The 26,041-nt window shown below is 38.2% G+C and overlaps 1 protein-coding gene across 7 annotated transcripts in view; it reads left to right on the top strand.

The window, feature by feature from the left end:
• Nucleotides 1-2,953: 2,953 nt before the first annotated feature.
• Nucleotides 2,954-26,041, top strand: part of SLCO6A1 (solute carrier organic anion transporter family member 6A1) — a 205,668-nt gene continuing 182,580 nt past the window's right edge. For 2 of the 7 annotated variants that reach the window (XR_011646318.1, XM_058276700.2), the window contains exon 1: nucleotides 23,403-24,084. Coding sequence is in view for 4 of the 7 variants with exons in the window: in XM_058276700.2 (XP_058132683.1) it covers nucleotides 23,784-24,084 (301 nt within the window). In the remaining 3 variants the exon portion in view is untranslated. Of the gene's footprint in view, nucleotides 3,309-23,401; nucleotides 24,085-26,041 lie in introns of those variants that run through there. The other 5 variants (XR_009180713.2, XM_058276696.2, XM_058276693.2 and 2 more) reach the window with 4 other exon arrangements.

Here is a 26,041-nt window from a genome sequence, read left to right as displayed (position 1 = left end):
TGCTGGAAGTGTCAGTGGCAAATAGAAATGCCATCTGGAGCCTTGGCAGACCCCTGTAGAAAATATGCAATACAGACTCTTAAGATTTTGGAGTAAAACACTGCCATCCTCTGCAAAAATAATACTCTCTTTTTGAGAAACATATTTTGGCTTGCTTGTGGGCCTTAATAGAGACTGAATACTTAACTGCTGGTCACCAAGTTACCATGAGACCTGAGTTGCCTATCATTAGTGGGGTATTGTCTGACCTGGCAAACCATAAAGTTGGGCATGCATAGCAGCAAGTAGAAATGCTATATACAAGATAGGACTAGAGTAGGTCTTGAAGGCACAAGTAAGTTACATGAGGAAGTGTTCCAAATGCCACATTACCTTCTCTTTCCCAGCCCACAGATATGACCCCTTGAGAAGTTCCTTACAATAAGTTGACTGAGGAAGAGAAAACTCTGGCCTGGTTTATAGGTGGTTCTGCACGATATGTACATAACACCTGAAAGTGGTCAGCAGAAGCACCAGGACAACACTGAAGGACAGTGGTGAGGGGAAATCCTCCCAGTGGGCAGAACTTCAATAGTGCAACTGGTTGTTCATTTTGCATGGAAGGAGAAATGGCCAGAGGTACATTTGTACACTGGCTATTGCCAGTGGTTTGACTGGATGGTCAGGGACTTGGAGGGAACATGATTGGAAAATTGGTGACAAAGATGTCTGGAGAAAAATTATATGGATAATGTGGATAGATTGTGTCAGAGTTGGCAAGAAACATGAAAGTGTTTGTGTCCCAAATGAATGCTCATCAGAGGATGACTTCAGCAGAGTAAAATTTTAATCACGTGGATAAGATGACCAGTTCTGTGGATAGCACTTAGCTTCTTTCCACACCCACTCTTGTCATTGCCCAGTGGGCTACTAAACAAAGTGGTATGGTGGTAGGGATGAGATTCTGCATGGGTTCAGCAACATGGAATTCCCTTCACTAAGGTCGACTTGATTATATCCATTGCAGAGTGCCTAGTCTGCCAGCAGCAGAGACCCACATTGAGCTCCTGAAACACCACCATTCTCAGAGGTAATCAGCATGGTACTATGCGGCAGGTTGATTACATTGAACCACTTATATCACGGAAGGGGTGGTGATTTGTTCTAAATGGAATAGACACATACTCCAGATATGGATTTGCCTTTCCTGCACTCAGTGCTTCTTCCAAAACTACTATCCGTGGACTTACCGAATGTCTTATCCTCCATGATGATATTCCACACAGCATTGCTTCTAATCAAGGAACCCACTTTACAGAAAATGATGTGCAGGAATGGGCACATGCCCATGGAATTCACTATATTCCCCATCTTCCTGAGGCAGCTGGATTGATAGAACTGTGGATTGGCCTTTTGAAGACTCAATTACAGCACCAACTAGATAGCAAAACCTAGCAGGGCTCAGGCAGTGTACTCCAGGAGGCTGCGTATGCTCTAAAACAGTATCCACACTATGGTATTGTTTCTTCCTTAGCCAGGTTTCATGGGTACAGGATTCAAGAGGTGAAGATGAGAGTGACACCATTCACTGTTACACCTAATGATCCACTAGGAAAATTTTTGCATCCTGTTCCTGCAACATTAAGCTCTGCTGGTCTATAGGTCTTAGTTCCAAAAGGAGGTGTGCTTCCACTGGGAAATGCAACAATGATTCTATTGAGTTGGAAGTTAAGATGGCTGCCTAGCCACTTTGGGATCCTCATGCCTTTGTATCAACAAGCAAAGAAAGGAATTACTATACTGGCTGGGGTGATTTATCTTGATTATCAAGGGGAAATAGGACTGCAACTGTACAGTGGATGTAAAGAAGAGTTTGCTTGGAATACCGGAGATCCCCTAGAGTTTTTCTTAGTACTACCATACCCTGTGATTAAAATTAATGGAAAACTGCAATGATTTGATCCAAGCAGGACTAACAATGGCCCTATATCATCAGGAATCAAAGTTTGGGTCACCCCACCAGGATGCTTGCTAAGGGTAAAGGGAACATGGAATGGATAGTATAAGAAGGTAGTTATGAATATGAATTTAGACCATGTGACCAGTTACAGAAACAAGGACTGTAATGGTCATTAATGTCTTCCTTGTTGTCTTATGAGTATGTGTATGTACATAAAATAATATCTTTGTTTTCTTCCCTATCATTTCCTTTCATGATATGATATAGGTTGTATTAGTTTCATGTCATAGTGTTTAAGGATGTCAAATTTAAGAGTGAATATACCCAAGGACTTGCATTCTATTCTGGAGGGATTTAGTGCACTTATGGTTGTACACAAGACAGATGAGTATTGTTAGGTGAAATACATATATATATATTTCATGTAACATTATAACAATATGTAACAGATATATATATATGTATTATATATATATTATTGTTTTTATTTAGAGATTAACTATTGTTAAGGTGATGTGTATAGCTGCCAAGTTGACAAGGGGTGGAATGTGAAGGTTACGGTAATGTGTCATCTTGGCCAGGTAATGCTGCCCAGTTGTTCGGTCAATTAGCCCTGGGCTAATTGTAATACACAGGCATTTCATGTACTTTAATCATTAGTCAGTTGATTGCATCTATGGCTATTTAAATCTACAATCAACTGAGGTGATTGTCTTCAGCAATAAGTGATATCCAGTCATTGAAGTCCTTAAAAAGAAAAATGATTTCAGCATTCAGAGAGAAAATTTTCATCTGTACTTGATGTACTATAAGAAAATTATTATTAAGAACTGTGAATTCCTAAGTTTTCTAATCAATAGTGTCTGCTGTTTTAGCCTAGAATTGTGAATGATTAACTTGTCCTTTGTCCTTTGGAATGTTGTAACATTGCTATGCAGGCAACCCCATCATTCATTACCCAAAAACAAATGTTTAGAAGGAGCAAGTCACCAAATGTGATATTTACATGTCCTGTTTGTATCCCCTGTGAAACTAAAAGCTGAAAACCTTTATGTTCCTGTTCAGTGTACTATAAATAGACTAGAACAAAGACCCCTCGGGACACCGCATCTCTCCTGTGGAGGGCGGGCCACCCCCTACGCGTTGGATTGGGTTACTTCATACGAGGTCATTCCTCAAAAGTTGCAAGACTCATTGGAGTTCCGAGGTTTGAAACTCCTTAAAAGAGATGGTCCCCAAGCTGCCAATCAGAGCCTCACCAAGGAGGGGATGCTCTGCCTGGGACTGTTTTTCCAAACAGCAATCTGATAGGCTGCAAAAGGGGCTCCCCAGCCATGTGAGGGATCGGATATTGACTTCCCCTGATTTGGTGAGTGCTTGTATATACTTTCACTTTTTCCTGTCTTTAATTGACTACTTTCTTTTGTGATTGTTCAGTTGTTATAATCATTTAATATAACCACAAAATCATCTGATTGAATATAACTGCCTGTGCATAGCATTTAGAGTTTCTGCCTTTTCCTTAGCGGAACATTACTTCAGAGAGCCAGTATTTCCTGGGGAACTTGCCGAGGACCTTCACTGGAGTCCCTGGCTTGCAGCCTGCCATACAGAATTTGAACTTGTGCATCCCTGTGGTCACGTGAAACAATTTTATAAACCCTCATGCTATTTATAGATATCTCCTGTTACCTCTGTTTCCCTAGAGAACCCTGACTAATACATATAGTTACTAGAACATTTACAATTACATTTTTTACTTAAATTTTATTTCTGTTAGCACTGTCCTGTAACTTAGGTTTCTTATACTTAAAAACTTCATAATTCTCATTTCTGCTTGAAACTAAAAAGAAGGTGGTGAAGGACTATTACTTCTTTCTGATAGTCCTTTGCATTTGTTTTTTCTTTTCTATTTTCTTTTCATTGTGTTAGACAACAAAATCACAAAAATGCCAAATATCTGTGGGGCAGAATTACCTCTAGCACCTCATCAGTCAATCAGGATGTATTTTTTTCACCAGCAGGTGGGGTGCCCTGACCCAGCTCAGGCTTTCTCTTACAGTGAAAAGGTTATATCATTTTATGACTGCCACATGCTTCCATTAGGAATTTTCACATTTATTTTGTTAAGGGAAAAATAATTATTTTCTCCTAACTCTGGGCTTTAAAAATATGATTGCAAGTCCATACAGTTCTTTCCTTCATAAAGGGTAGCTCAAATGATCTTTGAATCAAGTAAAATGTCAGTAAGGAACAAACCAGTGTCAGAAGAAGGGAGGCCTCAGTTTCCTTGATAAGATCCTCGTACAACCCAAGTACCAATATCATTCAGAATCTAGAAATCTGCAGGTATTAGAGGGTAAAGTGATATTTGTAGAATCATAACTTGGAAATCTAATATTTCTAGCTAAAACTGGTTGTTATAAACATTCTTCTGGTCATGGAATTTTCTTTTATCTGTGTAGAGTTTTCCCAGTATTACCTAATCCAAGGGCAATATCCCTCTGGTTTTGTCCTCGACCCAGAAACATGTCCTTTAAAGATTTCTGTAACTGTTACTAGATATTTTCAGGGCCTGTTATCATTGGCTTCTCAGCCATTGCATAGCCTGCACCAATTACTTAAATGCAATTAATTAAATGCTTTAAAGTGCTAAATGCTGTGCCCTCAAGGTGCTTTCAGTTTGTATACACACACACACAAATAAATTTGTACAAGATGTTTGTTTCAATGAAGATATGTACGTTCAAAGTGAAGTAGTAGCTTGAAATATTTGGGGTGTCACAATGAACTGAATATTGCTGGAACATGAAGATCAAGGAAGCCACAAGGAAGTCAGGAAGCAGCTAGGGCATGAAAAGCCCTGATTTAATCCTGAAAAATCACAGGTTCTCAGTTTTTGAACTATGAAATCCTTTGTTCAAATAAAAGGTTATATAAAGTCTGTGTGAAAAACACAAACAGATTGATGCCTTGGTTGAAATACTGGAAATACTCTTCTGTTGCTGGGCCTTCACAAGTCTCAGAAGGTGAAGGAGAATAATTGAGGATGACTACCACACGTCTCACTGAGTGGATGGTGATGCTGTTCATGGAGGCAAAGAACACAAAAATAGTGCCTTTTGTTCTCCTCTTCTTTGGTTCTAGAGTTATTGTCGGCTTCCAAAGCCCCCTAAAAGGTATTCTGAAGCCTTTCATATTCCAGTATATCTGCTACAAAAGCCCTGCTCCAACACCTTAAGCTTCACTGTGATGTTTCCAAATATGATGTCTTGTCTGGCCCAAATTTATGGTGAGGTATGATACAGCTCTTGTTGTTTCAGCAACTCTGTGCTCCAAAAAGCTGCTCCAAATGGGGGCAGTATTCCTTCCTCTCTGTGATACACTATACTGTTACAGATCTTCCCAGGCCCTTAAACAGAATTTAGTGGAAAATTGCCCTTAGGATTTGTTCACATTCTGCCCTCACTAGAATACAATACTATTTGGCAGAGAGGAGGAAGAAGAGGGCAGAGCAAGGTTTGAGTCATACACATGCAGTTGTCCTCAAAATCATCCTTGCTCTCTGACCCTAATTTATTTTCCTTGGACTGATTAAGATAAATTTTTTTCTAGGAGGCTTCTTTATTACTTGAATGTATCATTTTATAGTGGGATCTTAAAATGGAGATTCCCAGATACATTCAGAACCCAGAGTGAATACACCTTAGATTGAAGATGGTACATCTGTGAGAGCTGTATTTTGTTAAATTTAGAAACTTTTTTTTTTCAGTCTACAGTGGTAGAACAAGCATGAACTTTGAAATTAGACCAGGGCTTTTTACCTTGCCACTATTGACAATTAGGGCTGGATAATTCTATGTTGTAGGGGCTGATCCTGTTCATTATAAGATATTTAGCAGCATCCCTATTTTCCACGCACTAGTAGTACCAATAACCGTAGTATCCCCTCACCCTGAGTTGTGACAACCATAAATTTCTCTAAACATTGCCAAATGTCCCCCCTCCTAGAGGGGGTCACAATCACCTCTGGATGAAAAACACTGTATTAGACCAAGCTAGAATTTTGGTTCCTTCCTTACAAGAGTCTTAATTTCCCTGAATCTCAGATAGCACATCTGGAAACATGCTAGATAACCAGCATAGTGAATGATAAAGAGTAGACATGCAACAAATTGAAGTTCTCTTCCTTTGCTTTTGCCTACTTTTCATTTTTGGAAATTCAACAAGTATCCTAGATTCTAGAAATAGAAACATGTACTAATAAAGTAGTTTACTTTCTAGAATCTCAGTGTAGTTAATAAAGAGACTCTTTTAAACCATAAGCAAGTTCAGGCAACAGACTTTGGAGATATGCACTGCAGTTATTTTGTTAACATTTTCTTTTTCCTTTTTAAATTCAGTTTTTTAATTTAATTTAAATTTTATAACTTTTTGTTTGTAATACATTTTCATATATATTTTCCTTTCTGATTTTCTCAACAACCCTATGAGATAGTAGGGTAGGGAGTATCTCCACTTTATAAATAAGGACCTAGGTTAATAGAGTTTATATGGCTTGTCAAAGTTATTTGATTAACATGTGTGGCAGGTGAATCTTTGAAGTAGGTCTCTGATTCCAAATATGGGATCTTTTCCATTTCATAATAACTACCTTCTACTAGATTAAATACATTATTTGAATACAATGCTGAATATTTAATTGAAGCACATTATCTTCATTTAAAGACTGATATGTACTTACTGTCATGTAATCTAATTCCAGACTTGGGGATGCAAGAGATTAGCTTGTTTTTTTAAAAAATATGTTTGTTTGTTTTAAAATAAACAAAAGTTATATTTATTTTATTATGTATAAATGTTATAGGAAAATTATATAGAAGCATGAAATGTTCTCTTGTCCAAATGTACAATTCTCTGTGCAACTTTATGAATAGGTTTTCTTTCTTTGAAACCTATGTTTGTAAACCAGGAATATCTTTGCAGCTTCCCAGTAACATTATGCTCTTAATCATGGGAAAGAGCTCCTAAATTACTTGCTTAAACCCTCTATTCTCCAGAGAAACAATCACTTGCATCGTAACTTACTTTAGTATTCCACTTAAGTTTTCTTAACAGGTGGCATTATTTTTTTAAATTATCATCATTGCACAATCAAAAGGCACAGATCAAGTTTTTGGTATCAAATGAGAAATATTGGTAAATGGGGTACTAAGATATTACATGGAAAATAAAAATGGAAGTTCAAAAAATATCTTTAGTCAAAACTCAATCCTGTGACTTTGAAAAGGTTATGAATGATGGAAATAAAATGGCACTTATTTCCAAAATAAGGAAAGATGAGAAAGGTTTAACTAGTTAACCTCAAAGCTCACATAGGAAAAGATGTTTTTTTTAATTTAAATTATAGCTTAATTGAAGGATTTTAGAATTCTCTTTGTAACTAGCCTGTAATCCATGCCACCCCCTTTGCTAGAGAAGAGGAGAAAACTCCATAACCAAAATTACCTGGAAATTTCAATATTCTACGCAGTAAAAGCATTCAGCAAAATGCATCACCCTTTCTTAATAGAAACCCTCAGGAAACTTGGAATAGAAGGGAACTTTCTCAACATGACAAGTACCATGCATGAAAAACCCACATCATTTTCAGTGGTGAAAAACGTAAGGTTTTCCATCTAAGTTCAGGAATGAGACAATAATGCCTGCTTTCCCCACTGCTATTCAATACTGTACAAGAAGTCCTCGCTGAACTATTGGGCTAGGAAAGTTAAAAAGATATTCAAATTGGAAAGAATGAAATGAAACTCTTCTATTTGCAGATAACATGATCTTACAGATAGAAAATCCAAAGGAATCCACAAGGAATCTATTAGAAGTAATTACTGAAGTCAGCAAAGTGGCAGGGTGCAAGATCAACAGTCAAAAAGAACACCTATTTTGGGAAGTGGACTTTGCCCAATGGATAGGGTGTCCGCCTACCACATGGGAGGTCCCACACACAACGAGCTGATGCAGCAAGATGATGCAACAAGAATAGACACAGGGAAGCAGACTTGGCCCAATGGATAGGGCGTCTGCCTACCACACAGGAGGTTCGCGGTTCAAACCCTGGGCCTCCTTAACCCGTGTGGAGCTGGCCCATGCTCAGTGCTGATGTGCACAAAGAGTGCTGTGCCACGCAGGGATGTCCCCCGTGGAGAGGAGCTCCACATGCAAGGAGTACGCCCCATAAGGAGAGCCGCCCAGCATGAAAGAAGGTGCAGCCTGTCCAGGAATGACACCGCACACGGAGAGGTGACATAAGAAGATGGCACAACAAAAAGAAACACAGATTCCTGGTGATGCTGATAAAGATGGGAGTGGTCACAGAAGAACACACAGCAAATGGACACAGAGAGCAGACAACTGAGGGGGAGGGAGGAGAGGGGCAGAGAAATAAAAATAAATCTTAAAAAAAAAAAAGAATAGGCACAGATTCCTGGTGCCGCTTACAACAATACAACAATGGAAGCAGACATGGAAGAACATGCAGTGAATAGACACAGAGAGCAGACAGCTGGGGCGGGGGGGGGGGGGCGGTGGGGTGGGTAGGGAAGGAGAGAGAAATAAATAAAAAAATAAATCTTTAAAAAAAAAATGAAAAAACACCTATACACTAGCAATGAATGATCTGAGAAGAAAATTAAGAAAACTATTCCATTTACAATAGCATTTAAAAGAATAAAATGTCTAGAATAAATTTAACTAAGAATTCAAAATATAGGTATAACAAGAATTAGAAAACACTACTGAAATTAACTAAGGAAGACCTAAATATATGGCAAGACACCTCATGTTCATGGATTGGTAGAGTTAACATTGTTAATATGGCAGTATTACTAAATCAATATACAAAAATTAAAATTCCAGCAACCTTTTTTGCAGGAATGGAAAATCCAGTTTTTAAATTCATATGGAAGTGTAAGGACCCTTAATAGCCATAACAATCTTGAAAAAGAACAGTTTTGGAGGACTCACACTTCCTGATTTCAGACTGCATTACAAAACAACACTAAAAATGTTGTGTGGTACTGGCACAAATAGACAAATAGCTCAGTGAAAAATAATTGAAATTCCAAAAGTAGACCCATGTATCTATGTCCAATTAGTTTTTTACAAGGGTGTAAATAGTCTCTTCAACAAATGCTGTTGTGAAAACTTGATATCAACATGCAGAAGAATGAAGTTAGAAATTTATCTCACACCATATACAAAAATCAACTCAAAGTGTATCAAGGACCTACATTTATGTTAAACCTGAGAAATACTTAGAAGATACCGTAGGGATAAATCTTCATAAGTTGGGATTCAGCAGTAGATTTATAGATTTGACACCAAAAGCATGTGCAACAAAAGAAATGAGATAAATTTGATTGCATCATAATTAAAAACGTGCATGATAATTTAAAACTTGACAGCACAGATGAAGCTTGAGGATATTATGTTGAGTGAAATGAGCCCAATGTAAAATAAAAAAATATTGTATGGTTTCACTAATATAAACTAAATATTATGAGCAAACTCATGGAAGTATACTCTAGAGTATAGATTACTAGGAGATGCTAAGAAGGGGAGCTGATGCTGAATGTATGTAGGATTTTTAATAAGGTTTATTGTAAAAGTGTGGAAATGAATAGAATTGATAGTAACACATTATAGTGAGTATAACCAACATTGCTGATTTATAAGTGTGATTGTGGCTGGAATGGGTAGTCTAGGGAAGTAAATGTCAATTGAAGGGAAACTAGAGGCTAATTTAGGGACTGTAAAGCATAGTGATTTTAGTGGTATATGAAAATTGTGACTAATAGTATAAATATAAGAATGTTCTTTTGCAAAGTGTTAAGAATATGGTGATGCGTGGGGAAATTACAACTAAAGTAACTTATGGATGACAGTAATACTGTGATATTTTTGCAGCAATGACAAAGAAGATATTAAATCAATTCTAAGTTTCAACAATTAGAGGTAAAGGGGGTATGGAATTTTTCCTTTTTGAGTAATGAAAACATTCTAAATTGACTGAAGGGATGACAGCACAAGTCTGTGATGAAAATGAGAGCCACTCAGTATACACTCTGAATAGATTGTACAAGGTATGGGACTATAAAACACAGGGAATCCTGTGGTGGAAGATGGACTGTGGTTAATAGAACAGATATGAGAATGTTCTCTCATGAACTATAACAAATATAAAATACTAATACAGGGTGTCAATAACCAGGTGGGTTTGGGAAAAAATACACCAAGTATAAGTTATAGGTTATAGCTAGTAGTGATATTCTGACAATGCTCTTACATAATTTGTAACAAATGTTTCACAACAATGCAAGGTGGTGGTGGTGGGGTGATGTATGGGAACCCTGTATGATGTTATGCATATTTTTGTAAGTTCGCAACTTTTACTATACACTTATTGTTTATGTATGCCCATGTTTGATGATATACTTCAATACATTTTTTCAAATGAAAATAAAATTGTGCATCAAAGGGAATTATCAAGAAAGTGAAAAGACAATGTAAAGATTATGAGAAAATAATTGTGAACCATGTATCAGATACTGGTTTCCTATCCAGAATATATAAAGAACTTTTAAAATGCAACAACCAAAGACAAACAACTCCCCCCAAAATGGGCCAAGAAATTAAATAGAGATTTCTCCAAAGAAGAGATATATAAGTGGCTAATAAATAAATGAAAAGATGCTCAACATCATTAGCCATTAGGGTAAAGTAAGTTAAAATGAGATACCATTTAACACTCAGAAGGATAATACACAATGAGATACCATTTTACACTCACACGAATGGCTATTTAAAAAAATGGAAAGTAAAAAGTTTTAGAGAGGATGTGGAGAAATTGAAATTCTAGTGCATTTTTGGTGGGAATAGAAAATGTTACAGTCAGTGTAGAAGCAATATTGTGGTTTTTCAAAAAGTTAAATACAGAATTACTATTTGACCCAGCAATTCCACTTCTAGGTATATACTCCAAGAACGTAAAAACAGAGTCACAAACAGGTACTTATACCCTAATGTTTGTAGCAGCAATATTCACAATAGACAAAAACTGGAAACAACCCAAATGTCCATCAACAAATGAATGAATAAACAAAATTTGGTAATACACACAATGAATATATTATTTGGACATAAGAAAAAAATGAAGTTGTGGGGCATGTTGTAACATGGAAGAATCTTGATAACATTATGCTCAGTGAATAAGCAAGAAAAATAAGGACAAAGAATTGTATTAATCATAAAAAATGACTAGAAATGGCAAACTTGCAGAGATGGAAAGCAGATTAGAAGTTGCTCAGGAGGGGAAGGGAAAGGAGAAAGAAGGGAGAAGGGAGAGTGTTTATAAAGAAAAAGAAAAAGAAAGTTATATCTTATTTGTAATTCTCTTTCTCTCCCTCTGTATCTCTCTTGTTTATGGTTCAATTACTATACTGTTGTATTATTTTCTGGAATTGTTTTTACAGAACTTGTGTTCTTTATTAAATGCTTGATAGACTTCTTTAGCAGTGCTGTCTGACATGAAGTTGTCTTTGTGGGAAGACTTTTTAAATTTTTTTAAAAATTAAAAAAATTCTTTTATATTTTTTATTTTTATTTTTTAAGATACTTAGATTACATAAATGTTGCATAAAAAAATATGGGGGATTTCCAAATGCCCTGCTCCCTACCTCTCCCACCTCTTCCCACATTAGCAACATCCTTCATTAGTGTGATACAATTGTTAAAATTGATGAACATATTTTGTAGCATTGCCTTTAAGTGTGGTTTATAGTTTACACTATAATTTACATTCTCCTCTGCACAATTTTGTAAGTTATCACAAGATACATAATGGGCATCTGTTGTTGCAACATCCTTCAGGACATTTCCCAAGTCTCAAAAATGTCCACATATTACACCTATTTTTCCCACTCGCTCCCCTTAGAACCTCTGGAGGCCTCTGCCTCCACGTCAATGATAACAGTTCTTTCATTGCTAGAATCACAATAAGTCTACAGTAGAATAACAGTAAGTCTTCTCTAGTCAACTGTTCATTCTCCAATCCTAAGGATTCTGGGGTGGTGATGCTCATTCTGCCTCTAATTCAGAGAGTACTTAAATACTGTGGGGCAGATGGATGGGACTACTTTGCATACAGTTGTAGACTCTCTATGCTCCTTGGAATGGGCATTGTCCATCATTATCTCCTTGTTAGTTGTCCTGGGTGAGTCCAACGAACTGGCATGTAGGTGTTGCAATGCTGTTGAGATTCAGGGCCCAACAGGCACATGGATGGCCCAAAGACCTAAATCTCTTAGGGCATATAGCTATCAACTCTAGTACTAACTATAGATTCAAATAGAAGGGGCAAAAGAGCCATGTTTTGGGAACCACAACTGAGTCCAACTCTGTTGCTCTGGGAAGCATACATTTCAAAGTAGGGCCCACTGGTAGGATGCCAAACTCCTGAGCTGTCTGCCCTACCTATGATGTCTGGATGTCTCCAGAGCCCTCAGGAGCCCTGCTATTTGAGGTAGTATTTACTGTGGCAATCAATGAGATCCTGCTGAGATGTGCATATGTGTAACCTCTGGAATGACCTCCCCAATCACTTTGAAGTCTCTTAGCCATATAAATTTGTAGCAGTTTAGCATTGTTTATGTATTCCAAAAGAAGTTACTGGATTATGAAAATAAACTGGTCTGTCAGAAGTATCAATTTTAATTGATTAAATTATGATTAGGACTTTGATTGGGCCATGTCAGTAGGGCATGAAAAGATGTGGCAAAGGACAGAATTGGGGGTTTTGAGCTAGAGCCCAGGAAGTAATCACACAGAGGAGCCAAACAGCTGAGCCCAGAAAGAAGCCCTGAGGGGAGAGACAGAGCCACTCGTCACCTAATAGTCTACAGCTGGCCTTGTGGAGAAAGCAGGGTAGCTGAACCCAGAGAGAAACAAGCTCCAGGAAGAGAGGAACCCAGGAAACCTGAACTCTTGACAGACATCTGTAGCTATCTTGCTCTAACACGTGGCAACAGACTTTGGTGAGGGAAGTACCTTACAATTTATGGCCTGTTAACTGTAAGCTTCTACCCCAAATAAATACACTTTTAAAAAGCCAACAGATTTCTGGTATTTTGCATCAGCACCCCTTTGGCTGACTAATACAAAACTCATCTGTCCTTACCCTTTCCCCCTTTTGGTCAAGGTCTTTTTCCAGTTGTATTGCTAGTTAGTGCTTGGTATTAATACCTCCAAATTACCTATTCCTTATTCAATGACTTTTGGTAGTTTGTCTTGGAATATTTTCATTTCATCTAAGTTTTAAAATTTATTAGGGAAAAGTTTCATCATATTCCCTTATTATAATAATAGCAGTAGAATCTCTAGTAATGTCTCCTTCTTTCATTCAGAAATCATTAATTTGTATTTATTTTCTCCTGATAAAAAAAGTTTTTTGAGTTAGGCCAGTAATTTATGCAGGTAGGAAGGGATGAGAAATGGGAGAAAATAACAGATTAGGGGTCCCAGGTAGAGAGGAAGGGGCTGAAAAGTGATAAAGCAGGCTGATTTACAGACTACAATTTCCCATTATAGATTATAAATGCCCAGGTTTTACTTGCATGGCCATCATGGTAAAGGAAAAATGGTAAAAGCAGGGCACAGAAGGTGACTGGCTGGAAAACAATTTTACAAGCAAACAAAACCAAAAAAGGGCAGGAACGACTATACTAATATCAGACAAAATAGACTTTAATGCAAAACTATTTTAAGAGACAAAGATGGACACTATATATTAGTAAAAGGGGTAATCTTTCAAGAGGAAAGAACAACCATAAACATTTATTTGGGAGAGAATGGCCTCTTCAATAAATGGTGCTTAGAGAACTGGATATCCATATCCAAAAGAATGAGAGAGGAATACCATCTCATACCTTATACAAAAATCAATTCAAGATGTATCAAAGATCTAAGTATAAGAGCCAAAACCAGAAAGATCTTGGAAGGGAAGATGTAGGGAAGCATTTACAGGAGGTTGTAATAGGAAATGGTTTCATGAACTTCACACCCAAAGCATGAGCAGTGAAAGAAAAAATAGGTTATTGGGACCTCCTCAAAATTAAAACTTTCACACCTCAAAGGATTTTGTCAAGAGAGTGGCATGACGGCCTACCTAATGGGAGAAAATATTTGGTAACCATTTATCTGATAGGACCCTTGTCTCCAGCATATATAAAGAAATCCTATATCTCAAAAATAAAAAGACAAACAACCCATTTAAAAAATGGGCAAGTGATTTGAGCAGACACTTTTCCAAAGAAGAAATATGTATGGCTAAGTAGTACATGAAGAGATACTCAACATCACTAGCTGTTAGGAAAATGCAAATCGAAGCTACAATGAGATATTGTCTTACATCCATTAAACTGGCAGCCATTAAAAAAACAGAGGGCTACAAGTGTTGGAGAGGATGTCGAGGAATGGGAATCCCCATCCATTTCTTGTGGGAATGTAGAATGGTCCAGCTATTATGAAGGAGAGTTTGGTAGTTCCTCAAAAAAACTTAACTATAGATCTGCCATATGACCCAGCAATTCCACTCCTGGGTATACACCCAGAACAGTTGAAAGCAAGGACATGAACAGATATATGCACACCAATGTTCATAGTGCCATTATTCACTATTACCTAATGTTGGAATCAACCTCTATGCCCGCCAACAGATGAAAGGATAAATAAGATGTAGTATATATATACAATGGAATATTACTCAACTGTAAGAAGGAATACAGTACTAACACATGGGATAACATGGATGAATCTTGAGGACCTTATATTGAGCGAGGCAAGCCAGTCATTGAAGGACAAATATCACATGACCTCACTGATATGAATTAAGCAAATCAAGCAGACTCAGAGAGCTAGAGTCTGAAAGATAGGTTTACAAGAAATAGGGAGAAGAAGGTTGTGAACCAATGCCCATATGGCAAAATCTATGATAAGGTAGAATTAAGTAGTTCTGCAGTGAAGGGATATTACAGGAGTATAGTTATACTATTGGGTTGGGTGGTGCATGTTTGACAGGGGTAAGTAGGCATGGGTGGTTTGGATGGTCCATGGAAAGTGTAGGGTTGGGAGAGAAAGCAGGTGAACACTGGGGATTTGTGGGTATGTAGTTGCAACTACAATGTTGGGAAAGCTCTTTTGGTAATATGACAAGGAAGGGTTACTTATTTCAGGGTGTTGGATGGGGGTGGGCATTCGGGACAGGGAGCACCAGGGGCAGTCTTCTAGAGAATGTGTGAGTCTAATCATTTTGTCATAGTGTGTTGTATCAGTGGGTGGCAACCCACATAATGAGCAGGAAGGAGTTGGACTCCCACCCTGGGGAGGCCCGATTTGTTTCTCAAACAAAGGGTCGCTGTCTCTCAAGAGCATAGGTGGTTCCTAGCAGGGGAGGACAGACCAGTGTGTCAAGCCCTCAGTGTTGTTGCAAGTAACTATGAATTTTGTCCTTCAAGGAGAGATGCTTGGTGGTCGCCTTGGGCCCTGATGGGAAGGGGAATGAGGAATAGAGTAGATGGAAGAGGGGGTATTTGGAGTGCAATGGAAGGGTTCTGTAAGATCTTGCAATGATGGATACAGGCCATGTTGAATTTCATCAAAAATTTATAAAAGTGTATGGTCTAGAGTGTAGACCAAAATGTAAACCATTGACCATGGCTGTGTTTCAATATTTGTATATCAGTTGTAACAAATGTACCAGACACATATAAAAAGGTTATTGATATGGGAAGGGGGAAAGGGGGGAGGATGTTGGGTTTAAGGGAGTCCCCTGTGTTCTGTATGTGATTTTACTGTGACCTAAAACTTCTTTGAAGACAAAATGAAAAAAAGTAAGTCTCTGGGGAAGAAATGGAAGAAAATGTCACTGCACATTCAGGACAACAGGTATTAGAGTGATGAAAGGCAAAACGTCATAAAATTTTTAAAAAATATTTTTTATTATTTTTTTAATATCTCAACTTTTAAATTTTATTTTAGTTTTTCTAAATTATGTATTTTTTCATACTTAAATCTATTATTATTTCATTTTCCTATTAATTTTATTTAGTGATATTCTTGGCTTCATTTTTTGATGAAGTTTTTTTTTAAAAGTTTGTTTAAATTTATTTTTCTCCCCTTCCCCTCCCCCCCATTGTCTGCTCTCTGTGTCCATTTGCTGTATGCTCTTCTGTGACCACTTCTATCCTTTTGATGAAGTTTTTGATCACAGAAGTGTTACATCTCACTGGTGTAGGATGTCATTGATGGGGTATACATGGGAGGAAGTTCACTTGGGCATACATATAAGGTAAACAAATACGTTCAAATGTACATGGAGCATTGTCACAGTGGGTGGAGAGTCACACAATAACTGAAAGAATATTGAATTCCCATCCTGGGGAGCTCTGCCCCATTGTCTAATAAAACAGCAGCAATCCCCCAAGTACTGGGGCAATAACTAGTGAAGAAGGATGATCCATTGATGGGCCCTTGATATTGATGACTATACTTATGAGCCTCTGCATGTGAAATTGAAATTTAGCTTAGTGATGTAGGGTGCCTAAGATTTACCTCCTGAAAGCCTCCATATTGCTAAAACATGGCCTCTCTCTAATCCAAACTCAGCATGTAAATGCATTATCTCCCCCCAGTGAAGGACATGACTCCCAGGGATGATCCTCCCTGGCACTGAGGGATTACTACCAAGCAACAACTAGTAATACAACTGGAAAAAGGCCCTGAATAAAAAGGGGGAAATGGAAAAGACAAATAAGTTTATATGACTAATAGACTTCAAAGTGAGTTGAGAGGTCATCCCAGAGCTAATGCTTGTGCCATCTCAGCAGGATCTCATATACTGCCAAAGTAGATACTACCCCAGGTAGTGGGGCTCTTGGGGGATATGGAGACACCCAGGACCTATGGTCATGGCAGATAGCTCCAGAGTTTGGTGCCTTGACAGTGGGCCCACTTTGGCATTTGTGCTCCCAAGTGTGACAGAGTTAGACTCAGATGTGACTTCTCTACACATGCCTGTTCTGTTTCTTCTATTTGAACCTTTAATTGGTGCTGGAGTTGGTAGGTATATGTCCAAGAGACTTGAATCTTTGGGCTGTCCATGTGCCAGCTGGGCCCTGAGCCTCAATGGAGTTGCAATACCTACTCTCCAGTTCATTGAACTTACCCAGGACAACTAACAAGGAGGTGAGGATGGACTACCAATGTACTAAGGAACTGAGATAGTTTACAACTGCAAGCAAGAGAGTCCCATCCATCAGCCATATGGGATTGAGATCTACTCTCAATTGGAGGGTGAGTGGACATCACCATCTCAGAATGCTCAGAACTGGGAAATAAAATTTGGAAGAGTAGACTTACCAGTCTTCTACTATACACTTATTGTAATTCTAACAATGGAAGAAATGATATCATTGATGTGGAGACAGTGGCCACTGGAGGTGCTGAAGGCAGGGAGAAGGAAAAAGATGTGTAATATGGGGGCGTTTCCAGGCTTTGGAATTGTCCTGAATGACATTGCAATGACAGATACAGGCCATTATATATCCTGCCATAACCTACAGAATTGAGTGGGAGAGAGGGTAAACTACCATGCAAGCTATAATCCATGCTTAGTGGCAGTTCTCCAAATGTGTTCAAACTAATGAAAGAAGTTGTTAACATGGAAAAGGGTGGGAGGTATGTGGTGTGGGGTATATGGGAATCCCTTGCATTTTTTTGCGTAACATTTTTTGCAATCTAAGTATCTTTAAAGAAAAAAATATTTTTAAAAAATGAGGGAGAAATTAAAACATTCTCAAATTAAAGCTGAAGGGGTTTATCGCTAGACCTCCCCTACAAGAAATTCTAAGTGGAGGTCTTCAGACAGAAAGGAAAGGACACTGACAGTAGTTCAAAGTGTCATAAAGAAATAAAGACTTACAGTAATTGTAACTATTTGGGTAATTTTAAATGCCATTATTATTGTAGTGTATTGTTAGTATGTAACCCCACTTCTTTGTTCCTACATGTGCCAAAATGCAAATGCATAAAAAGTAATGAATCTACATTTTTGGACATAGAATATAAAAAGATGTAATTTATAAGAAGTACCAAAAAAAAGTTGGGGAAAACAGAGTTATAGGAAAAGTATATTTGCATATGACATAATCTTATATACAAAAATTCTTGAAAAAACCCAAAGCAACACTTAGAGCTCAAAAAAAAAAAAATGAATTCAGGAAAGTGGTAGGGTACAGGAGCAACACCCAAAAATTAGTAGTGTTTCTATATACAAAAAATGAACAATCAGAAAAAGAAACCAAGAAAAATTTCATTCACAAGATCGATCAATCAAAAGAATCAAATACCAAGGAAAAAAAATCTGACCAAGGATGTAAAGGATTTGTAAAGAAAACTTTAAAACATTGCTAAGAAAAATAAAAAACAGACCTCAAACATGGAAGGACATTCCATGTTCATTTATTGGAAAACTAAATATAGTTAATATATCAATCCTAACCAAAGCGATTTATAGATTCAGTGCAAGCACAGTCAGAATTCCAACAATGTTTTTTGCAGAAATGAAAAAGCCAATTATGAAGTTTATATGGAAGGGTAATGGCCCCAAATATCTAAAGCCATCTTGAAAAAGAAGATTGAAGTTGGAGTACTCAACACTTTCTGAACTTAAAACTTTACAAAGCTATTTTGAAGCAATGGCAAAGAAAATATATCAATTCTAAGGATATAGAATTTTTCCGTTTAGAGTAAGAAAAGCATTCTAAAATTGACTGAGGTGATGACAATACAACTCTGTGATGAAAATGAGAACCACTGAGTGTACACTTTGAATGGGTTGTACAAAGCATGGGACTGTATTACACAGGGAATCCAGTCATGGAAGATGGATTGTGGTTAACAACACAAATATGAGAACATTTTCTCATGAACTATAACAAATATACAATACTAACTTATACAGGGTGTTAATAATCAGGTGTTCTGGTATAAGCTTTGGGCTATAGTTAGTAGTAGTATTTTGATGATGCTTTCATAATTTGTAACAAATGTTTCACAGTAATGCAAAGTGTTAGTGGTAGAATGATGCATGGGAGTCCTGTATTATGATATGCATGTTTGTTTCCTAAGTTCACAACTTTTGCTACACACTTATTGTTTATATATATTCATGTATGAAATACATCAATAAAATTTTATATCAAAATACTATTACAAAGCCACATTAATCAAAACAGCATGATACTGGCACAAGGACAAAGAGGCATGGGAATCTGTTTCTTTTTGTTGCGTCATCTTGTTGTGCCAGCTCTCCGTGTGGGCGGCGCCATTCTTAGGCAGACTGCACTTTCTGTTGCGCTGGGCGGCTCTCCTTACGGGTGCACTCCTTGCCCGTGGAGCTCCCCTACCCGGGGGACGCCCTGCGTGGCAGGGCACTCCTTGCGTGCATCAGCACTGCACATGGGCCAGCTCCATACGGGTCAAGGAGGCCCGGGGTTTGAACGGCGGACCTCCCATGTGGTAGACGGACTCCCTAACCACTGGGCCAAGTCTGCTTCCCTCCCCACTTTCTTTTGACTAGTGTTGATGTGACATACCATTTGCCATCCTCTTAATTCTAATCTATTTGTATTTTTACATTTAACATGGCACTCTTTTAAACAGTGTATAGTTGGGTCTTTTGTTTTTATCCTATCCGGCAATCTAAATGTTTAGATCATTTGCAATTATAGTTATTGATATAGGTGGACTTTAAATATACCTTTTTGCTATCTGTCCCTACTAATCTTTTTCCTTTTTTAACAACTTAACTTGGATTCATTTCATATTTATCGTAAGTCTATTTTACCCTACCATTGTATTATTAGCCTTTCCTTTATATTTATTTATTCATTCATTCATTTGTTCATTCAGTAATTGCTCTAGCATTTAAAAATACACATCTCTAACTTGCTGAAGTCTATTTTCAAATATTGTTATGCCACTTTACATGCAGTGTAAGGATCTTGCAACAGTATACCACCATCTTCTCCATCCCCTTCTTTATGCTATTATTGTCATACTGGTCTTTTTCCTACATGTTATAGACCCAATAATACATCATTACTATTTTGCTTTAAAGAGTCAGTTATCTTTTAAAGACTTTTAAAATATTTATTTCTATTTCTGGTGCTCTTCTTTGGATAGAAATAAAGTTCTACCAGGAAATATCTTCATTCTGCCTAAAGAAGTTCTGAATTTTTTTGTGTAAATACACTGTGACTGAATTCTCTGAGACTCTGTTTTCTGGAAAAAACAATCTTTATTTTATCCTTATTTTGTGAAGAAGGCTATGTTCAATGGACAAAATAAAATTAAGCATCCCTGCAAATTTTCCTGGACATATTAAGAATTTAAGACTGTCTCCTTTTTTCTGAGGTCATTTCTCAGGAATGTGTTTGCAGAAAGCAAACTAAAGTGATGAAGTAAAATCTTCTCCCAGACATAGAGTAGGCTTTCTAACAACTTATTCTGAGTGTTAGATTTCCAAGTTCAGGGTTCTTTTTCTGCAGTGCAAACCAGCACCATTTTGCCCACCTGTGTTACCCTGTGTGGGACTTGGAAGCCATGGAAAACAAACCCAGTGGACATCATGCTTATGTTGCTTGGCTTTTCCTTGAATAATAAAGTTATTTGTTTCTGACTGAGGAGTCTCATGTTTTCTACTGGCATCCATGAGATAGTTTATTAACATGTTAATCAAGTAAATTCCAGACCTTTCACTGTTGTTTTTTTCTAAACACATTTATTGATATATAATTTATATGCCATAAAGTTTACCCATTTAAAATATACATTTCAATAGCTTTTGGTTTATTTACGTATCAGTGCAACCATCACCATGGTCTAATTGTAGAGTACATTCATCATTCTCCAGAGAAACCTCATATCCATTAGTATTTATTTCATTTCCTTCTGCATTCTTCCCACTCTCCAGTACTAGGCAAACACTAATTTACTTTTGTTCTCTATAGCTTTGCCAATTCTAGACATTTCATATAAAGTGAGTGTGCTGTTTTCAATCCTTTGTGGACCCCAGAAAATCCTATTCTTAAAGCCAATCCATTCCTGTGCATGTTAACCTCTTATGGATGGGATCTTTTGATTAGATTCATTTAAGGGGACTTCCTTTTGATTAGATCAGTTCAATAGGGCATGACCCAGGGTATATCTTAATACTCTTACTAGAGTTCTTTATATGTGGAGAAATAAAAAGCTGCAGGCACAGGAAAAAAGCCTCAGAAACAGAGAGGAACTCACTAAGCAGAAAGAATACCATGAGAGCAAGAAGCTGAAAGCAACACAGTCTGGAGGAGAAAGCAGAGATCAGCAGAGCTGCAGTTGTGCCTTGCCATTGACAAGGATCCAGGATCAACAGTAGCCAACCCTTGGGGAGAGTGTATCACTGATACCTTAATTTGGACAAAATTTTTCTCAGCTTTGGAACTGTAAGCTTTTGACTTAATAAATTATTATAACATTATAAAAGCTAACCCATTTCTGGTATATTGGTTTCAGCAGCTTTTTTTTTTTTTTAGTTAGGCCAGTTAAAAGAATTTATTGGGAAATCAGGGAAAGAACAGAGCTTGCTGAGAAATGGGAGAGAAAGAAATTCACAGCAAGATTTTGCGCAGGCCTCCCAGCAACTTTTAGCAAACTAAAACCTGCAATATAATATGTGGACTTCTGTGACTTGCTTCTTTCAGTTAGCATACTGATTTTAGGACTCATCAGTGTTATAGCATAAGTCAGTACTTCATTCCTTGGCATATGTTTCTTCTGACACTCCCTCCTTACCAGCTGACTTTTGCCAAGGACCAGTGAGTAGAATTTCCTACCTCAATCCCAGAGACAGAAGTGCTCTTGCTTAGTAGGCAAAAATATTTAGGGTGGGTGGTGTGGGTGGGGGGTGTTCCTGCTTCTCCCTCAGTGGGAGCCTATCATTACCAAATATTTTCTTCATCAAAGAGGGCTGTATTGTTCTGTCCCAGTGGAGGAAAAGAGCTGGTAAGTAGGTGTTTCTGAGTTTCCTGGCATTTCTAAATTTTTATGCTAGCCTTCACTTGGCCTTTAAAAATTCATTAAAATTTCAGGTGTTTTCTTCTTAACTTCATTTATGGTTACTATCTGCCCATTATATTCTCTCCAAAGATGAAACAGTTTGTGTGTCCCAAGGGACTTGTTACCCTTGGGAGTCAATTCACATGCTTGCTTTTGCAAATGTAGCTTTCTGATGGGCTCAAAAAGCTTGCCTTTTTTTTTTTAATTTAAATTTTATTTTTTATACTATCTAACTTGTTGTGGTTGTTAGGGTTGGAGTAACATTCTCTTAGCTCTATATTCTGAGTAGAAGCAAAACACCTAATACCATTTATTTTTAACAGAGCTGCCTTTTTCTCTTTGCTACTGGCAGTGCCCAGTTTGGTATGAAAGCACAAGAGTAAGGATTCCTGGCTCCACTCCCTACGTCCTAGGAATCCTGTGTTTCCTTTAGGTTTATTAATGTTCTGAAGCAATGTGAAAGATATCCTAGTTGAATATGATTGATGAACATGGGAAAATTAGGGCTCTGCTCTTATGTAGTGACTGCGCATTTGTCAAGCCACATCTCTTAATATAGGAAAAAGAACTTTTCCACACACTGATGGGCAGGTAACTCTTTTGAGTCAAACTCAGGTCTCAAATTTGGAGTAGGGTATGTGGTACCATCTTCCCTTGCTCTTCTCAGTGATTTTTCTCCTGCTTTACCAGCCCCAGCAGTGTTAAACAGCAGAAAAGTGTTTCCTCTATTCACAAGTAAGAAGAGCTGCACTTTTTCTGACAACACAATTTCTACTCCATAGGAGGAAAGATCTGGAAAGTCACCTTCTCTCTCTCTATAAAACCCAAATAGCTTCTATTTCAGTCTAAGAAAAGAAAATCAACAAAAGTTGCATTTTCGTAAGAAACATCTAAGTTTCATATCGGGCTATTCTTCCATGTTCTTTCTCACGAGTAAGATATTTGCACTTGGGTTCCCTCCCCTATTTTGGAGAAGGAAATAATAGTACTGTCTATTCTTAACAGGAGATAGAGTTTCCAAGACAATAATTTTGCTGTAAAGCACTTCATTAATAAGCGTTCTTCGGGAATTCTGTTTTATGATTTATGTTTGATGATCTCTTCTGACCCCTCCAATTTTCCATTGTGGTGAAGTGGTTTTTCCAGGTCTTATGGTTTCTCTAACTTCCTCAACAGATCATTCCAGTTCCAAAAATGCCACAGCGAAGTTGGTCTGTAGAAATTGGGGAATAGTTCCCCCTGTTCCTTCTTTACACACCTTTCTTTCCTTGCTTCCTAATAGGTACTAGGTAAAGCCAGCATTCTTTGACTTCCGTTAACGTTACTGTGATGCTTCCCGTTGGTGGTAGCAGTTACCAGAATCCAACTCTAGCTTCTTTTTAGCCATCCTCACCACTCAGAAGCAAAGAAGGAAACCAGCCTGGGAAGTTCGCACTGGACAACTGTCAGCCCCCGCGCGGACGTTAGCCTCCCGCCGAGAGGAGCGTTCCCTCTGGAGGCCTCTGCGCTCGCGTCCTCGGCCCGCTGTCTCCCTCGCGCTCGCGGCTCGTCGAGCCGCGCAGCAGGGCCGCCCAACGGGCTCCCCACGGCGAGCAGCCGCGGGCGCCGCGCCCTGCGCTCCGGGCGGGGTCGGGCCATGGAAGGAGGCCTGGCGGAGGTGGAGCCCTCGGTCCCGGAGAGCGGGGCGACCAAGAAAAAAAAAGAGAAAAAGTCCGAGTCTCGGAAGAAAAACTGGAAGGCGGCGTCGTCCAAGGTCCGTATTTTCCGATCAGGGACCAAAGTCCAGGCTGCGAGCAAGGAGTTTCCCAAGACCCCCGGAGAGGACAAGGACGGCGCCGAGGAGCCCCGCGGCTCAGGATGCATCCTTCCCCGCTGTCAGCGTTTCAACAACGTCCGCTGCTTCATGGTTTTTTTCTGCATCCTGCTCTTTTCTCAAGGTGAGGCCTCGGGATGGGCGTGGTTTTGGTGAGGGCAGAGGCAGATCAAACACACACCCAGGAGAGAGGAGGCGGGCCTGCCGTGGCCCAGGCCGACGCTGCTCTCTGAAGTTTTCCGTGTATGTTTGCACTCAAAGTAAGTTTACAGGGTGTTCAGCCTTGGGTTTGGGCTCCTGTCATTGCCTCATTAGTCCACACAGTTCACCCCATGCATTGTGGATGACAGGGATCCGGCCTCCTCGTTGCCAGCTGGAGAGAGAGAGTTTTGGACTGAGTCGTTTGATATTGATTGATCACAAACTCTGAGAAGTGCTGGTTTGAGTCATTTGGAGATTAAATCAAAGCTGGAAACAGTATCTACTGTCACCACGTTGTTTTTGTTTCTGCCTATACCTTTAAAACACACTTTCTGACTGGGTCTTTTTCCTCATCTGAGAATTGAAGAGGCAGTTCACACAATCTACATCAGAGAACCCAAACAGGAGATTTAATTTTGCCAACATAATTTTTAAAAATTTTGAATTTTGATGACTGTAGGGCATATATTTTCTGTTTGGCAACAGTCCCCTCCATTTCTATAACATCTAGCCTCCTAATTACCTGCTTTACAATGACAGCATTGAAATTTGCCAAACCAGATCTCTTTTTGCTCTAAAATGCTGTGTCTAAATACATGCAATAAAAGGCTATCTGTGTGAAGAACCACATGAAAATATGAAAAGAACAAAAGAAATAGTCATCAGTTTATGTTTTCTTGACATAACCAAAGAATCTTTTGTTGAAAGGCATTTTGACTATACCTTATTATGTAAGTACAGTTCTGACAACCAGGGATGTAGTTAAGGACTGTTTTGATAAAGAGATAAATGAATGGACAAATGAATGAGTGAATGTTTTAAGGAATAAACCCTTGAATACAGGAAAGATTTGTTTTAGAATGGTGAGTAACAATTGGTTTGGCTAGATAACGATTCCATCTAAGTACCATAAGGGGTTAATTGTATTTATTAATGTCTCTCTAGCACCTAATATAGTGACACTCAATAAATAGGCATTGAATTCATAAATGAATAAGATAAAAAGAAAAAGATCATGGCCAGGCTATGAAAAATTTTAAAGGAGACTGAAAGATATTTACTTCCCACTAATGTTCTGGGTAATGTGTTAGGTGCTTTATAAGCATTATCTCATTTAACATAATCCTCTTATTATGTGGGTAATGAGGAACCACTGAAAGTGTTTGAGCAATGGGGAGTGGTGAATGGTTATAGCTTCTCTATTAATTGACTTCATATAGGTCACTTGTTCAGTTTGGGTACAATATTGGGTTTTCCATTTATCTGTCAATTTATCTTTTTTTTCAGTTACATTTTAAACAATCTTGAAATTATTTCAAACTCACAGAAAATGTGTGAGTAATACAAAGAATTACTGTATCCCCTTCACTCAGATTCTCCAATTATGAACATTTTGCTACATTTGTTCCATCATCTTCTCTTTCCCTATACCTGGAGACTTTTTTGGACATGGTACCCATTATTGCTAAATACTCCAGTGTGCATCTCCCCAAACTGGGGACACTTTCCTACATAACCCCCGCATTCCCCTCTCAGTTGGGAACACTACCAACAAATTATGGATTGGTGGTCCCATTCAGATGTTGTGAGCTATCTCAAAATTACCTCGTTTTCATTTTGTGTATATGTGTGTAAAATTCTATTTAGGAGCATTTGTTGCATTTATTTGTTGTATTTTAGAAGTGTTTTTCAATCTGCAACAGTTCCTCATTCTTTCCCTGTTTCCCATACCTTGAAAGTTTTAAAGGCTTTCGTTCTGTAAATTGAATCTCAACTGGGTCTGTTTGTCATTTCCTTAAGATCAGACTCAGGCTATGCCTGCCTGCTTCCCTCCTTTCCTTTTTCCTTCCTATCTTCCTCCCTCTTTTTCTTTCCATTCT

Source organism: Dasypus novemcinctus, chromosome 2 (genome assembly GCF_030445035.2).
Source record: "Dasypus novemcinctus isolate mDasNov1 chromosome 2, mDasNov1.1.hap2, whole genome shotgun sequence".
NCBI classification, from domain to species: Eukaryota; Metazoa; Chordata; class Mammalia; order Cingulata; family Dasypodidae; genus Dasypus; species Dasypus novemcinctus.
Note: the sequence above shows the minus strand (reverse complement) of the source record. Positions and strands in the feature narration are given on the sequence as shown.